This window comes from Pagrus pagrus (genome assembly GCF_965226575.1).
Source record: "Pagrus pagrus genome assembly, chromosome: 17".
Classification (NCBI taxonomy): domain Eukaryota; kingdom Metazoa; phylum Chordata; class Actinopteri; order Spariformes; family Sparidae; genus Pagrus; species Pagrus pagrus.
This window is the reverse complement of record NC_140201.1, coordinates 6,712,149-6,727,330: the sequence shown is the minus strand read 5'-3', so window position 1 is coordinate 6,727,330 and position 15,182 is coordinate 6,712,149. Positions and strand designations below refer to the sequence as shown.

Genomic DNA, 15,182 nt, shown 5'->3' with positions numbered 1-15,182 from the left:
CGGTTTGAGTCAAAGTAAACGAGTAGATCCCGACTCGCAGGCAACAGATCTGCTTAAAATTATCCCTTGTACGTATCACATGGCATTGTGAGTTTCTTTGAGTGGAGGATGACTCATTCATTCAGACTGCACACCCATTACAGTGAGAGAGAGAGAGACATAGAGGGAGACAGAGAGAGAGAGAGAGTGAGGACCAACCACCTACCAAGTGCCAAACTTGAGGCCAACCTCTCTCCTCTCCTCCCATCTCATTCTTTCCTACATGGGCACCGTCAGATGGACTTGCAGACAGCGCAGTAACAGACTGAGCAGTGCTGGAGATCTCAGAGGGACTTTCATCACAAGAAAATTCACAGAAAAGTCTACGAATATATCTCGGAGCAGCCTTTTCTCTTCACCTGACGAGCTTTAAAAAGGTAAATCTTCTTGTTACAGTTGGCATCTTTTGTGCAGGGACATTTATTTGATTTTAGGGTGGAGTCGATAACCCCTCCCATGTCTTTTCATTAATTGTACTCTTTTCTTTTGTGCGTTTTATGCTATCGCACTCAAAAGAGTTGGAAGTTTCTAGAAACAGAGCATATTTCACAGTGATTTATGTTTATTTTCAATGCTAAAGTTGCAGTTATGGCCTCGTTATACACACATGCGAGTTCACACTTTTCCTTGAAAGTAATGAACATGTTAGAAAATGTTTTCTTCATCTTTTTCTGGATTATTTTAATACTAACAGAGGTGAATTTTAAATGTAAATTTGTAGACTGAGCCAGATGGTCAGTTTCCTCCATCCTGCTATGTAAATTATTCAAATATCAAAGTAAGTAAGTAAAACTTTATTTGTAAAGCTAATTTCAATTCATAAAGTGCTTTAACAACAATATAAAGTGAAAATTATGTACAAAAGAAATGAAAAAAAATAAGCACAGAGCATGTGCAATACCAAAAATAGTCAAAAGTACATGCAGAGACAGCAAACACACACTCAAAGTATTCAGAAACCCGTAACCACACAGAGATAGCCTCGAGATCACAGAAAAAAACAGGCTGAAAAAGTGTGTTTTTAAGTGTAAAGTACATCAAAATAAAAAAAAAAGTCCTTTACATTTTTAATGCATGAAAACAAACTATCATTATAACTAATCTGATAATCTGTTTCTGGAAAGACAGCAAATAAGAACAATGGCGACGCCCAAAAACACTCCCCGAGGTGCAAACACACCGATCTCCCCCAACCGCATCACTCGCCTCCAGGAGAAGGAGGACCTGTCCAACCTCAACGACCGGCTGGCCGTCTACATCGACAAGGTGCGCTTCCTGGAGGCCGAGAACGCCGGCCTGCGTCTGCGCATCACCGAGTCGGAGACCGAGGTCAGCCGGGAGCTGACGGGCCTGAAGGCGGCTTACGAGACGGAGCTGGCCGATGCCCGTCAGACTCTGGACTCTGTGGCCAAAGAGAGGGCGCGTCTGCAGCTGGAGCTGGGCAAGCTGAGAGAGGACTACAAAGAGCTGAAGGCAAGGTGGGTGCCAGAGGAATTTCTTTTTTTAGACTCCATTGTAGGCATGTGAAATCTTGCACACAGTTACTTTAACTTGTGTTTAATGTTGTTTTTGCTTTATAGTGAAGAAAAAACAAACAAAACATACAAAAAACATGTTCCTATTAGTTAATCCTTTAATGCATGGATACGTAAATGTCCACTGCAGCAGACACATGCAACAACGCTACAAAAAGCGATTCGATAATAACTTTTAAATCCCATTTCTATAACGTTTTCTATGCTTGCATGTGTGTGCTAGTGGAAAAAAAAGGACGAACACTTTTGAAACAGTGACAACCAAGTGTGAGGTAGGGGGGGTTTAAGGGGGCCTCAGCATGTTAGAGGCCCTGGATTTCTTTAAAGCACCCCTGAAACATTGTGAGATGTGGTGTCTTCTGACTGCGTGTGAAACAACACTCATAATACTCCTCGTACAAATTAAAAAAGCTGAGATCATAGAGAAAAAAAATGCATCTCACACTGCCGTGTTACAGCCACGTGCGTGGATCCCGAGACCGGCCCTCCTCTGTCTCTGATTGGCTGCCCTGTTATTCTTACCCTAACCTCACACCAGAGCCCTTAAGTAGAGAGAGTCGCGCCATCTCCGTTAACTCCAACGGACCATTTTCTTTTAAAGCAATGGCGGATCGTGGAGCTTCTCAATAGTTCCCTGAGGTTAGCTGTGAATGCTAGCAGCCCAAATCAATCAATCAATAAAGTCAATGAAGTCTCCATGTATCAGGTGACGATCTGCACTTTAAACTTCCATTGTTGCAACTCGCTCTGCTCAAGGGCTCTGCCTAAACCTGATGAAGGCGACCAATCAGAGGCAGGAAAAGCAGTGGGATCCATACGAACAATGGCAAACTAGATAGGCCCAAACATCGCTATCAACCTGACATTACCGTGTCAGTTCACTGTCTTTATGACTCTTCTCTACTTGTTCTATTGTTACGCAACATTTTACTATTATCCCTTAATTATCACTTGTGGCAAGTAATAACACAGTCGAGTCAGAAGTACCAAACCCTCTCGGAAAGTACTTACAATATAACTGCAGACACCGCAACACATAACAGAGCGAGAGACCTCTTCTCCCCAAGACTATAAAAGTTTTTTTTTATACGAAAGTAAAACAAATCAGCCTTTAATCAAAATGAAAAGACACTCTTGATCCAGAGATCTTGTTTATCTTATGATCATAAAAAGAAACAGCTGCCCTGAGGCTGCTAAAATCCCCATTTTTCATCCGAGTCCTTCCCTTTAAAAGACCATCAATATGTGCACTAAAGCTTGACTGAGAGTTTTTTTGTGATTGCAGTGTTAATATCTAAAAACATTCCTGCCACCGCAGCACAACACTCTCACTCATTAGCTGTAATTAGCTGATGTCTGTACAACTCCTGCTGACGCTCTGGGGAACAGTGTCGCCCTGCTGCTGTCGGGGCCACTCCCAAGCTCCAGCATACCCTCCTCATTGCTCACTGCTGTTTGACGTTGGACTTTTCTACGCCGACTCCTTCCCATGCTGCCACATCCAGAGCCCGATGACTAACTCTTTCCCCAGTTTCTCCTCCTTCACCAAAAGTAATCATTATGCACACAATACGTGGCAGTGTTTGGAGGGCTGCACTCTTTGCGCTTCCATTATTTTTCCATAAATATTGAGACGGAGACAGTTGTGTGTTTGGCAAAGCCAAGCCGTTGCCATGGCAGCGTCTCCGCTAAACACCAGTGGCTGTGGCTTGTGGCTACCGCATACACGTGACTGGACGCAGATCCTTGTGGTCTGTGAGTCATATGCACCGAGGTCTTTCCCCTGTTTCTATTTCATCCAGACTACATCCTCAATCTAAAATAGCCCAGATTGTGTTTCACTGCACCGTGTAAAGGAAACTGTAGTAAATAAATTCCACTTGGTTCCTAAGTTACAAAACAAAATGCATGTCTATCCCCTTACTCACCATTTTCCTCGCCTCTTATGTACTCTTTTTGTCTTTACAGGAACACCAAAAAGGAGTCGGACCTGGCCGGAGCGCAGCAGAGGCTCAAAGACCTGGAGGCTCTGCTCAACTCCAAGGATGCGTCCCTGACTACGGCTCTGGGAGAGAAGCGTAACCTCGAGGTGGAAAACAGGGACCTGAAGACGCAGGTTGCCAAGGTAAACTCCAACTCACGCTGAGTTTTAAAACTCAGTGGAAACACATCTGGGCCTCATCTTTCTGCAGTTACCGTACACGCTCACCAACACACAGTCAGTTCCCTCAGACTCCTCTGTGTTTCCAACTTTGTCGTTCTAAAGGTCAGCTTATCACAGATCAAGTCACAACCCTAGTCTCGCCTTGTTGCCCCCAGCTAACTTTTTCTTTTTTTCGAGCTTTTCCAGTTTTGCAAAGACATCACAAGGCCAGAGCCTGCATAACATTCTTGAGTAAAAATAAAACATGAAACATCTTGAACTCTGTGTCTGTATGAGCAAATAAATGATGCGTTTGCTGTCTTCAGACTTAAAGTGACAACATCCCAAATATTTCTCCTCTTATCTGTACTCCTATTTAGTCATCTAGATTGTTTGGTGCGAGTTGCTGAGTTTTGGAGAAATCAGCTTGTGGAGATGTCTGATGAAGGAGCGAGATGTCGCCTGGCTTGTGGTACTCAAAGCGCCAAAAAATAACACATTATAAAAACTCAACGGAAATGTCTCTCTCCAGAAATCATGACCCAGCTACTCAAGATAACCCACAGAGCTTGTTGTGAGCAGTTTTTCATGCAGGAACTACTTTTGTTCGGTATCACCAAGCAGAAGGAAACATGTATCCACTCATGGACTTGCTTCCTTTGGTGCGGTGATATGGAAATAGTTCCTAAATTAAACTACTCACAACAAGCTCTGTGGATTATATTCAGTAACCGGGTCATGATTTCTGGAAAAAGACATTGCTGTGGAGTTTTTTCACATGTATTTTTTGGCAATTTGAGCACCAAAAGCCATATATTCAAGAGAACGCAGACATCTTTACCACTGATATCTACAAAACTCTGTAACTCACACCAAAACAATCTAGATGGATGAATGGCACCACAGGATTTTTTATTTTGCGGTGAACTGTCCCTTTAAGACTCTTCAAGCAGCCTCCCTTCTCTCCTGTCCTCGTACTGTATTCACCGCGTATTTCTGCGCTCTGCTGCATGTCAATATGAACGTTTGTGCGTTTGCTTTTTACTAATATTCACTTCCTGTTGTGCTCTCTTAGCTGGACACCAGTTTGGGCGATGCCAGGAAGCAGCTGCAGGATGAGATGCTGAGGAGGGTGGACGGAGAGAACCGCATCCAAACCCTCAAAGAGGAGCTGGAGTTTCAGAAGAACCTCCACTCTGAGGTCAGACTCAGAAAACACCTCATCATCACTATCAGTGAATCATTTTAAACCTTCACTTTCTTTATTGTTTTCCCATTTTGTCAGGGCTTCCCCTAACATTTTTAAGCTTAGGGTGCAGCGCCCAACCCCAGCAGATCGGGTTAATATTGGTCCAACATGATGTGAAACTGCCAGATACATGCACTTATCTCTTCCACAAACCGAGGGGAAAACACTGCTTTCATCACATCAGCACCTGCCAGTTATTTAAAACATAAACATGCATTTGCAGTTGATGATTTTGGTGACTCTCCAACAGGAACTGCGGGAAGTTAAGAGGCGCCATGAGTCTCGTATGGTGGAGATGGACAATGGCCACCAGCAAGAGTTTGAAAGTAAGCTGTCGGAGGCGCTGGCAGAGTTGCGCAGCCAACACGAGCTGCAGATCAAAATGTACAAGGATGAGATTGAGAAGACCTACAACTCCAAGGTAGAGCATCGATTTAATGTTGTCATAAAAACATACACTTCTTTTATGTAGCTTTTAGTGGAAGATAAAATATCAGTAACGTGACAAACGGCACAGAATAAATATCCACAACATATTTTCTTACCTTGTCGTTTCCTCTGCCAGTTGGAAAATGCTCGTCAGTCAGCCGACAGGAGCAGCCACCTGGTTGGGGCAGCGCACGAGGAGCTGCAGCAGACACGAATCCGCCTGGAGTCGACGTCGACTCAGCTCAGTCAGCTGCAGAAACAGGTGACCTGAAAACATCCTGGGTTATTACACTTAAACATGTAACATAAAGCAGCAAAAGGAGGTTAATGGGACGTTTTCCAAATGTTCAAGCAAAGACAAAAACTTCACTTTAATGTTTTCTAAATTTAAAACATGAGATTATTTATTCATTTATGGAGATTCAAATAAAAAAGACAGTTGTTATATGTTTGGAGTATGAATTCAAGAGGTGGCCAATTCTTACACATTGCACCTTTAAGTGTTAAGAGATTTTTGACTGGAAAATGAGACAAATGCACTTTTTGATTTTGAGGTTTTGCAATGAAACAAACAGTTGTGTCCTTGTTGCAAACAATGTTTTGTTGATTTTTCTCATTTTAAGCAGATTTTCCTGTTTGTTTTATATTTTCTGAGAAGAAAAGGGCACTTTTTACCATCTTTTGACTGATCTTAACAAAACTGGCATATAATATAACACATTTTATTAGGACAAAATTTCACTTAACTTCATGTCACTTAAAGATGTCACTAAAAATCATCAATTACAGCGACTGACTTGTCTAATTTTGACCTGACAATAACCGTGCGATTCTTCGGTCTGGTCCAGCTGGCGGCCCGTGAGGCGAAGATAAGGGACCTGGAGGACGCCCTGTCTCGGGAGCGGGACACCACACGCCGCCGGCTGGGAGAGAAGGACAGAGAAATGGCCGAGATGAGGCAGCAGATGCAGCAGCAGCTGGATGAGTACCAGGAGCTGCTGGATGTCAAACTGGCTCTGGATATGGAGATCTGTGCCTACAGGAAGCTGCTGGAGGGAGAGGAGCAGAGGTTTGTTGACCCTGAGCTCACAATGAGTTTATTCAACGAATAAGAGTGACACCCAGTTAATAATCCTCATCCTGTTTGTCTCTGCAGGCTGCGTCTCTCCCCCAGCCCCCCGCCCATGAAAGTGACAGCAAGTCGCTCCTCTGCTTCAGCGCACTCTCGATCAGTCAACTACAGCAGCCAGAACTCTCCTGCCAAGAGGCGCCGCCCCAACGACACCGACAGCGAGGCTTCCAGCTTCACAGGTGGAGCCGTGGCCCGCACTCGCATCACCCAGCAGGCCTCAGCCAGCGGACGGGTCACCGTGGACGAGGTGGACCTGGAGGGGAAATATGTCAGACTGAGCAACAAAGCAGATGAGGTGAGAAGATGAATAAATTATTAACTATGATCTATTATATGTCAGCACAAACATGCTGTCTGCAGTTTTCTTACATTTTTATCAGAGGCTGAATCTTTTAGAAAATAGAGCTCCCATCTTCACTTGAAGTCACAGATACAAATTCCCCTCATGCAGCTTTAAAAGCCCAGATTAATAATTCATTACCAGCTGAGGGAGAATATAACTCGGAGGAAAAAGATCCGCTGACTTTTTATTCCACCATCAGGATCAAAACCTGGGGAACTGGCAGCTGAAGCGGCAGGTTGGATCCGGTGCGTCCATCATCTTCAAGTTTCCAGTGAAATTCACTTTGAAGGCCGGACAGAGGGTCACGGTATGTTCACTCAGCAGAATCATAACTGAGCAGCACAGCGATGAACACAGTCACTGATATCTCACTCTACTTGTACCTTGTAATCGTGGTTGACAGATCTGGGCCTCTGGTGCTGGTGGGACCCACAGTCCTCCCTCTGACCTGGTGTGGAAGACTCAGCCCTCCTGGGGCACCGGAGACCTGTTCCAGACCACCCTGATCAGTGCCAGTGGAGAGGTATGTTACATTTTAAAGTACTGTGATTAGATTTTCTTTATGGCCACAGTCAATTATACAACACTGAGTGCCACTAAATAAATGAATTAATAAACATATACTACTTTTCCCTCCAGGAAATGGCGATGAGGAAGGTGACCCGCACACATCTTGAAGAAGATGATGATGACATGGTGAGAGAAACTGTACCTGTAATATGCAAAACACAGAAATCTGCAGGACCAGTTAGCTACAGTTTACTGTGTTCACCAGTTTCCTAGTTTTTTAAAATTATAAATAGAGCTGAAATACAAAAAATAGTCCCACAACATGCATCTTAAAGGGAAACCAGATTTACACATGAAAGTGTGTTTACAAGTCTTGGGGAGAACGACTGAATATGTGAAAAAAGTAGTATAAAACCTTTTTGTTTGTCTCTCTGCCTCAGCAGGTGGCTCACAGCACCTGTGGGGGGGACAGTGAGTACAACCTGCGGAGCCGGACGGTGGTCTGCGGCTCCTGCGGACTTCCTTCAGACAAATCCAGCAGCTGCTCGGTGAGCTCAGCCTCCCGCTCGTTCCGCAGCGGAGGCCTCTCCGAGGGTTTACTGCCACACTCCTACGTGTTCAGCACCAGCACTCCTCGCAAGGTGGGCACCAACATATGACCTCCTTTGAATCTTTTTAAAGGCCTAACTGGAAAACAAACAAAACATTCTGCCACAAAACTGTTAAATTGACATTTCTTCTGTCTTTATTTTTGTGTGTGATGACTAAAACTCTGGTAATATCTTCTCTCAGGCTGGATTTGGATTGGAGAGCTGTCCAGTCATGTGAGCCTCTGGATCCTCGCTGAAAACACTTCAACTATTCAATTAGTTTTTAGTTATTAGTTCTTTAGTTACCAGTTATCAAGTTCAGTTCATGTACTTTTGAATTATGTTAAAGATACTGTATGCAATAAAACCTCATACTGCTTTTTTATAATGTATATAGGCATGCCTTTGACATATGTTCTTGAATATAAAAGGTGATTAAAGCCGCCACTTTTGTATCAGTGACATTAAGGGTTGGGAATTTCTACCAGGCTTCCAGTAAGTAGTAAATCAAGAGCTTATCAGCAGCTTAAAACAACAGCTTGGACTAATTTATAAAGCTGGTGATATCAACAGCTTCTGCTGCTGGTCGTAAATTATACTTATTGTGCCAAACAGATCAGGTTTACTCTTGGTGAACGCTGATGCGGCAGGGTTTCAGTAAATTCATTTGTGCTCACTTATGTTGAAGGATACATTTATTTAGAACAGAATTTACTTGGAGTTAATAAGTAAATTTAGCCAAACCTTGCTACGGATCCACAGGATATTGTGTATTTTTACTGATAACAATAAACACTTTTTTCAGAATTCTGCCATATTTGTCTTGATCAACAAAAGTGACACACACACAAACACACAACACAAACACTGCGTATGTTAATTCAGCAATAATGATGTTCCAATAATATGATGGCCCATCTAATAATATAATACTCCGAAAGGGGCCCTTCTGTGTAATACGTACAAAAACAAACAAGCAAAACAATGTTTACCTCTACATGTACAGATTTATATGAGGGGATGTTCTAAAAATAAAAATAAAACAAATAATTATATACTTTAAAATTTATGCTTTTTAAATAAAATATAATTTCATCGCAATTAAATAAAATGCAATATAAAACTGTAACTCATCAATTTAATGTATGTAATTTTAACATAAAGTATCACTCCCAAGTGTTGATCCTTTATTTTAAAAATAAATACATTTAATCAGTGAGTTATAGTGTTATACTAAATCTTACATTATATTTAATTCCCATGAAAGTATATTTGATTATGTTTAACTGATCACGATGATGTTTTATAACATTTACCTCTTACAGACTATTTATGGTGTAGTAGTATTTCTATTTTTACTTCCGCCACTGTCCATTTTCATAATAAAGCCAGTCCGCCCTCTCCTGGTGTATTACTTTTAAGTGTAGTTCCATTGATCGTACTTTTATTTTGAAATTAGACCGGATGTGTTCGTTTTAAAACCCGGAAGTGTGTGACACCGCTGGGCTGGGAGTGTCATTTCACTGCTGCTACTTTCTTTCAGGGTGTTATCGCTGTGTAAGTTGTGTCACTGCATGTTTTAAAGGACAAACTTGCATGTGAAGTTGTTTTCAAGAGGGGCTTGTTAACTTTTGGTGAGTTTTATCAACGCTTCGTCACGAAGTCAAGCAAAGTCAAGCTAATGCTGAGCGTTAGCTAAAGTTAGCAGCTCACAACAACAGCAGAAAGTAAACAGACTGTAGAGAAAGTGCGACTTCATCTTTCTGCGTCTCATTTCAAGTCCAACTGTAAAAACAAACCTTTTAAATTAACACACTTTACTCTTAACTTACTGTCATGTCCGCAAAGGGCAGGTTAGCTTGTTGCTGTCTGCTAAAGTTGCTAAAATAATTTAGTAAAGCAGCAGGTGGAGCTGTGTGGCAGTTTAATATCATTTAAAGTAACATCAGCATGATTATTGTGTGTATTCATATAAACTGATGTGTGCACTGTCACTTAATAAAAAGTAATCAAGTTAATGTTAGTTCAATAGAGCTGCATGTTATGAAGTAAAACTAGCTTTCAAACTGTGTTAACTAAATTTTATCCTCATTTTGGCATTTGATTCATACATTTTTCTTTTTCATACTTTTTTAAGATTTGTTGGTTGACAGAAAATTAATCATTGACTGAATTTTGTCATGGATGCCCTTCTCAAATCTGAAAAATCATGCTTTTCTCTATTTTCTATCACTGACAAATGTCTACTATTTTCATTTCTACTTTTGTCCCTACAAGTGTCCATATTAATAGCTTTTTTTTCTAATTATTTTCTGACGTTTAATGAATGAATTAATAAAAAATCAAGCAACAGATCAAAAGAAAGTGAGTGTAATGATCAGTTGCAGACCAGCTTGTTATGATCTGTTCTGTGGAGTATGATTCTGCTCTAATCACAAGTTCAGACTCCTGTATTAAAATATTTGACTTTATAAAATACAGACGGGGCTTCCAGGTCTAAAAAGTGAGGTCAATGCAAGAGTGCCTTAAACTGGCATTCTCTATCATGGCCAGCAGGGGGCGATAGAGTATATAAGCTTATGAGAAAATGGCCCTACTTCTCACTTCACTTATTACCTCAGTGAAAGTTTCCTAGTGAGTTTATGGTCTGGTTTATGGTGTGGTTACCTTGTGATTGACAAGTAGCATCCAAGGCGTGTCTTCATTCAGGTCCCAGCTCCACCCTCTCGTCAGAAAATGGTCGCCTCTCGCCTCTTACCACCGAGATGGTAACGGTCATAATGCCACACTCGAGTTCACAAACCAAAGGATTGTTTTGCACTTGATTAGAATGCAAAGTTTACAGAAAAAGAAAACGGCCGTTGGTGTTGGCAGCAAGAATGTTCGTGCTGTCTCTTCCTGTGAAGCATATTGAGTAGAAGCTGAGAGCACAGGGATGACTAATGCAAATCCCCCTCTGGGACTGAGTCTCTGCAGGTGGACGGAGGAAGCAAAGAAGAACGCGAGCCAGCAGCGAAAGCAGTGTAGCAGCTGTAGGAGGCAGCGGTGTCAGCAGACTGTGCAGCAGAGCTTTCATTAGTGGGAAAACGTACACAAACACTGGAGTTGTCTGTCTGAATCATAGCTCCCTCTCAGGCTTCTTGTTTTTGCTTTACACTTCTGCTTCTGTCAGTTCTTTAAGTCATGGATGGGATCAGTGTGGGGTAGATGACTGTGGTCTCCTCTGTTGCAGGAGTTTGGATCCACCTGAATGTTGAGTGTGCGGGCTCTGTTTGGGATCGGCTTCCTGGTGACCTCAAGAGCTGCGACAGTCCTCGCTCAGCCGGGGACATGCCCGCTGTCCGCTGCAGCTAATCACCACAAGAAGGACTGTTTCAGTAGCAGAGCAGCATCCACCATGGCCCAGACCATCAAATATCTTGGGTGAAGTTTAATATCTTGTAAACTGAGCAGTTAAACCGTTAACTGACTGTCTGAGTGTACAAACTGACCCGTCGATGCTCCACAGGCAGGAGGAGGCCCAGCACATCGATGAGGAGCTCTTCAGTGAGTACGGCTTCAGTGTGGACCAGCTGATGGAGCTGGCCGGACTCAGCTGCGCCACAGCCGTCACAAGGGTGAGATGCCGAACAGGGTTAGGGTTAGACCTTTTAGGTATCACTTCTACTTGGTTTCTCCTCAAAAAGCCTAGTTGTGTTACCAGGAAACCAGGTTTTGCATTAACACTAATCAGATTATTCCCTGAAGTCTAATCAGATGTTTCCGTTCTCTGAAACTGTCTCACTAGAAGTATTTCTCCTGAGAAGCTGCTGTGAAGAAAATCCTTGTTTTCTTGTCAAACACCAGTTGTAGTTCAGTGCTGTATAGATTTTCTCTGTCTGTTTTTTTCCTGCAGGCGTATCCACTCACTTCCCTGGTGAAGGCCAGACCTTCTCTGCTGGTGATTTGTGGACCAGGTAACAACGGAGGCGATGGCCTGGTCTGTGCCCGACACCTTAAACTCTTTGTGAGTGTCCTTCACTCATGTGACAGTGAGCTCGTAGCTAAGTACAGTTCATTTTAATTTCAAGAACAATTTCCAGGTACTATTACTTCACTTGAGTATTTCTATTATTCTACTCTAATTACATTTCTTTAACAGCTTTGACTGCTGGTCATTTTTCACACATTTTTTGACGCCCTTTTTCGTTGCTCTCAATGTTACAGAGTTACACGTTATATAAAAGTTGACTTATTAAACGATGAAGTCGTTAAAATCCGCTACAACAAAGATGCATCAGTAATAATCATCCAATAAAATAACACTATGAAAGGGTTCGTTTGGCTTAACAAGCACCCCCGTTACTTTATGTACATTAAGAGATATTTATTCTTTTACTGAAGTAAAGGATTTGAATCGTTCTTCCACCCCCGCTGCACAACACCAGATTAATACTCCATTAGTGTATTAGAGCAGACTCTGACCTCAGGCGGTTTAGCAGCGCTAGCAGAGTATCACTTAAGGTCAGTCTCTGCAACATAATGCCTCAGTTGGCATTTTCTTTTTCCACAACTATGATATTAACCTCCTGGTCTGTGCAGAGTTCAGATTAACCTGCTTGGTCAATCTTGTAGCTTTCACTTTTGTTCATCATTGTGCGTCCTCTTGCAGGGTTACGAGCCCACCATCCTCTACCCGAAGAGACCGAACAAACCTCTGTTCCAGGGTCTGACCACACAGTGCCAGAAAATGGAGATCCCCTTCCTGACTGAGATGCCTGAGGTTTGTTGATAATAAATTATGCAGCAGTGTTGTACACACAGCGATGAATACAATGCTTCTTGTGTATTGTGTTTACGAGAGAGCATTTTATCCCAAGCTGTGAGAGTATACACATTAGATTGTGATAAATGAGGCTGCAGTTTAGATCAGATGAAGCCTCAATTATTCCCCTGTGGTGGACTCACTCTATTATGTAATGGATTGATTGATACAGTCATCATGCAGAGGCTGGAATAGTGGCTGTACTGATGTTTTCAAGTTGTTGTTTTGTGATAGTAAAAGCTCGGTGTTTGCCAGTGCAAAAGAAAAAAACAACACATTTATTTTGAAATCATTGATTCCTCAGGCTAAAGTGATCGATGAGGCTTACAACCTGGTGATAGACGCCATCTTCGGCTTCAGCTTCAAGGGGGCCGTGCGAGAGCCTTTCGGTTCCATCCTAGAAGTGTTGAATAAGACGACAGTCCCCATCGCTAGCATCGACATCCCCTCAGGTCAGTCCTCACAAGAATAAAGATTTCCACTAAAATATTAACCTCCTTCTATGTTAGTAAGTTTGAATCTGCTATCAAGGAGTACCTAAAAGAATGTTACATATAACTATGTTTTTCTGCTGCTTTTCTTGGTCTCAATACAAGATTTTTAACAAATTTACCATGTCCAGTTTCGCCAGTGAACCTCCAGTGATTGTGGATTGTTGACATCCCCTTTCCTTCCCTTTTGTTTGTTTTTTTAAAGGCTGGGATGTGGAGCAGGGACGTGCAGACGGACTGCAGCCCGACATGCTCATCTCTCTCACTGCTCCCAAGAAGTCTGCCTCCTTGTTCAGAGGACGATACCACTTCCTGGGAGGCCGCTTTGTGCCACCGGGCCTGGAGAGGAAGTACCAACTTAACCTGCCTCAGTACCCCGGCACAGACTGTGTGTTACAACTGTAGATCAGAGGTTTCAGTGTCGTCATTAAAGGAATAGTTCTTGATTCTCGTCTCCCTTGCGATTGGTACCTTTCTAATGTCTAATAATTACGGAGCCCGAGTCTGGAGGTAGCCTAGCTTAGCATTAAGACTAGAAATGGGGAAAACAGCGAGCCTGGCTCTGTCCTACGTTGGTACATATGCCTACCAGCACCTCTCAAAGCTCACAAATGAACACACACGTTGTTTGTTTCATCTATACACAAACAGAAAGTAAAAATGAATTGAGTTATTTCTTGGCAAATATTAATTTTCCAGGAGTTTTATCATCATACCAAGTTTCCCAAATGCCAAATACCAGCATGCCTGTAGGAACAGTTCACCCCCAAATCGAATATACATCCTTTTCTCTTTTACTTGTAGGCCTGTTTATCAATCTAGATGTTTTTGGTAGTTTCGGAGAGAAGGACTCATGCATCTACTCATATACGAGACGTATACTAAGCTTAAAGCTAGCTAATACAACAGCTCAGAAAAGGAGGACACAACAAGGTCTGTGGATTATCTTCAGTAACCAGGGCATCATATCTGGAAAGAGACATTGCTGTTGAGCTTTTCAAATGAATTATTTTGTGCTTTGAGCGCAACGAGCTCAGAGGCGTCTAGACCCACTATATTTGAGAGAAGGTGGACATCTCTACAGCTGATGTAGATATGTATTTTTTATTTTATTTTGGGGTGTTCTGTCCCTTTTAAAATGCGTGTTCATTGACAGTATATGGTGATAAATTGATAATTAGGGAGCGTTAAAGGAGCTGGTAGGTGTTTTTTTTTAAGTCTGTATGCTAAGTTTTGCTAATCATGTCCTGAATCCAGCTCTGTGCTTTCCACCCAGACATGAGAGTGGAATCAATCTTTACATCCAACCTTTGCAAAGAAATCAAATTAGTGCATTTCCTAAAAGTTAAACTATTCCTTTAAATCTGGGAATTTCATTGGTTCCCATTCTGTGTATGATGATGGTTTGGATCTGAATTCTGTGCTGTAATAATAATAAGGTGTTTCAATAGAGCTTTAGTTAAAGCACAAAGTTGTAACATCGTGGATGCTTCACCTTCATGAAAACACTAAAATGAAAATGTAAATAAATAAATAAAAATGATTGCAAGTTGTCTGCTTTGTTCCCACGCCAAGGAGGTTATGTTTTCACCCATGTCCGTTTGTTTGTTGGTTTGTCAGCAAGATTACATAACAACTACTGAACGGATTTTTTACTAAACTTGACCGATTAACTTTTGGTGCAGATCTGGATAAAGGGACGGATCCAGGAATTTTCCTCACTGTCTATAAAATTGTGAGATACAGTAGGGCGTTTTTCATCATTTTCATTTGAAATATTTCTGACTTGATGAAAGAAATCAGGTGTATTTAGATGTCTGGTATCTATGAGTGAGAACAAAAGGGAACTGTTTGGCCTTGACGGAGGTATACTCTCTACTGAGTGCCATTCTAGTTGTTTCTGTATCAACAGCCGTC

At 42.0% G+C, this 15,182-nt stretch overlaps 2 protein-coding genes across 4 annotated transcripts; both read left to right on the top strand.

Annotated features, from left to right (window-relative positions):
- Positions 1-234: 234 nt before the first annotated feature.
- On the top strand, positions 235-8,727 carry LOC311272850 (lamin-A-like). Of its 2 annotated transcripts, none has more exons than XM_084379551.1 (13): positions 235-416; positions 1,164-1,517; positions 3,543-3,699; positions 4,793-4,918; positions 5,217-5,387; positions 5,532-5,657; positions 6,244-6,464; positions 6,552-6,822; positions 7,070-7,177; positions 7,274-7,393; positions 7,510-7,566; positions 7,824-8,021; positions 8,173-8,727. In XM_084379551.1, exons 2-13 carry the CDS (start codon positions 1,180-1,182, stop codon positions 8,206-8,208), a joined length of 1,929 nt encoding a protein of 642 aa, XP_084235677.1. In that variant the 5' UTR covers positions 235-416; positions 1,164-1,179; the 3' UTR covers positions 8,209-8,727. The 2 variants fall into 2 exon arrangements, with proteins under 2 accessions (XP_084235677.1, XP_084235676.1); XM_084379550.1 differs by having other exon boundaries at positions 7,821-8,021.
- Positions 8,728-9,438: 711 nt separating this feature from the next.
- Positions 9,439-14,808, top strand: naxe (NAD(P)HX epimerase). 2 transcript variants are annotated; one of them, XM_084379554.1, is made up of 7 exons: positions 9,439-9,527; positions 11,203-11,393; positions 11,479-11,587; positions 11,866-11,976; positions 12,622-12,732; positions 13,079-13,226; positions 13,471-14,808. In XM_084379554.1, the coding sequence occupies exons 2-7, from the start codon at positions 11,221-11,223 to the stop codon at positions 13,668-13,670; spliced, it is 852 nt and encodes a 283-aa protein (XP_084235680.1). In that variant the 5' UTR covers positions 9,439-9,527; positions 11,203-11,220; the 3' UTR covers positions 13,671-14,808. The 2 variants fall into 2 exon arrangements, with proteins under 2 accessions (XP_084235680.1, XP_084235679.1); XM_084379553.1 differs by having other exon boundaries at positions 9,454-9,604.
- The last annotated feature ends 374 nt before the right edge of the window (positions 14,809-15,182 follow it).

What these genes read in the sequence shown, in the direction of transcription:
- LOC311272850 (XM_084379550.1), top strand. Translation starts at nt 1,180, where the DNA reads ATGGCGACGCCCAAAAACACTCCCCGAGGTGCAAACACACCGATCTCC. An exon ending in TACAAAGAGCTGAAGGCAAG is followed by an intron (nt 1,518 to 3,542) that starts GTGGGTGCCAGA and finishes TTGTCTTTACAG; the next exon opens with GAACACCAAAAAGGAGTCGG. An exon ending in AGAAGAACCTCCACTCTGAG is followed by an intron (nt 4,919 to 5,216) that starts GTCAGACTCAGA and finishes ACTCTCCAACAG; the next exon opens with GAACTGCGGGAAGTTAAGAG.
- naxe (XM_084379554.1), top strand. Translation starts at nt 11,221, where the DNA reads ATGTTGAGTGTGCGGGCTCTGTTTGGGATCGGCTTCCTGGTGACCTCA. An exon ending in CAGACCATCAAATATCTTGG is followed by an intron (nt 11,394 to 11,478) that starts GTGAAGTTTAAT and finishes GATGCTCCACAG; the next exon opens with GCAGGAGGAGGCCCAGCACA. An exon ending in GCGCCACAGCCGTCACAAGG is followed by an intron (nt 11,588 to 11,865) that starts GTGAGATGCCGA and finishes TTTTTCCTGCAG; the next exon opens with GCGTATCCACTCACTTCCCT.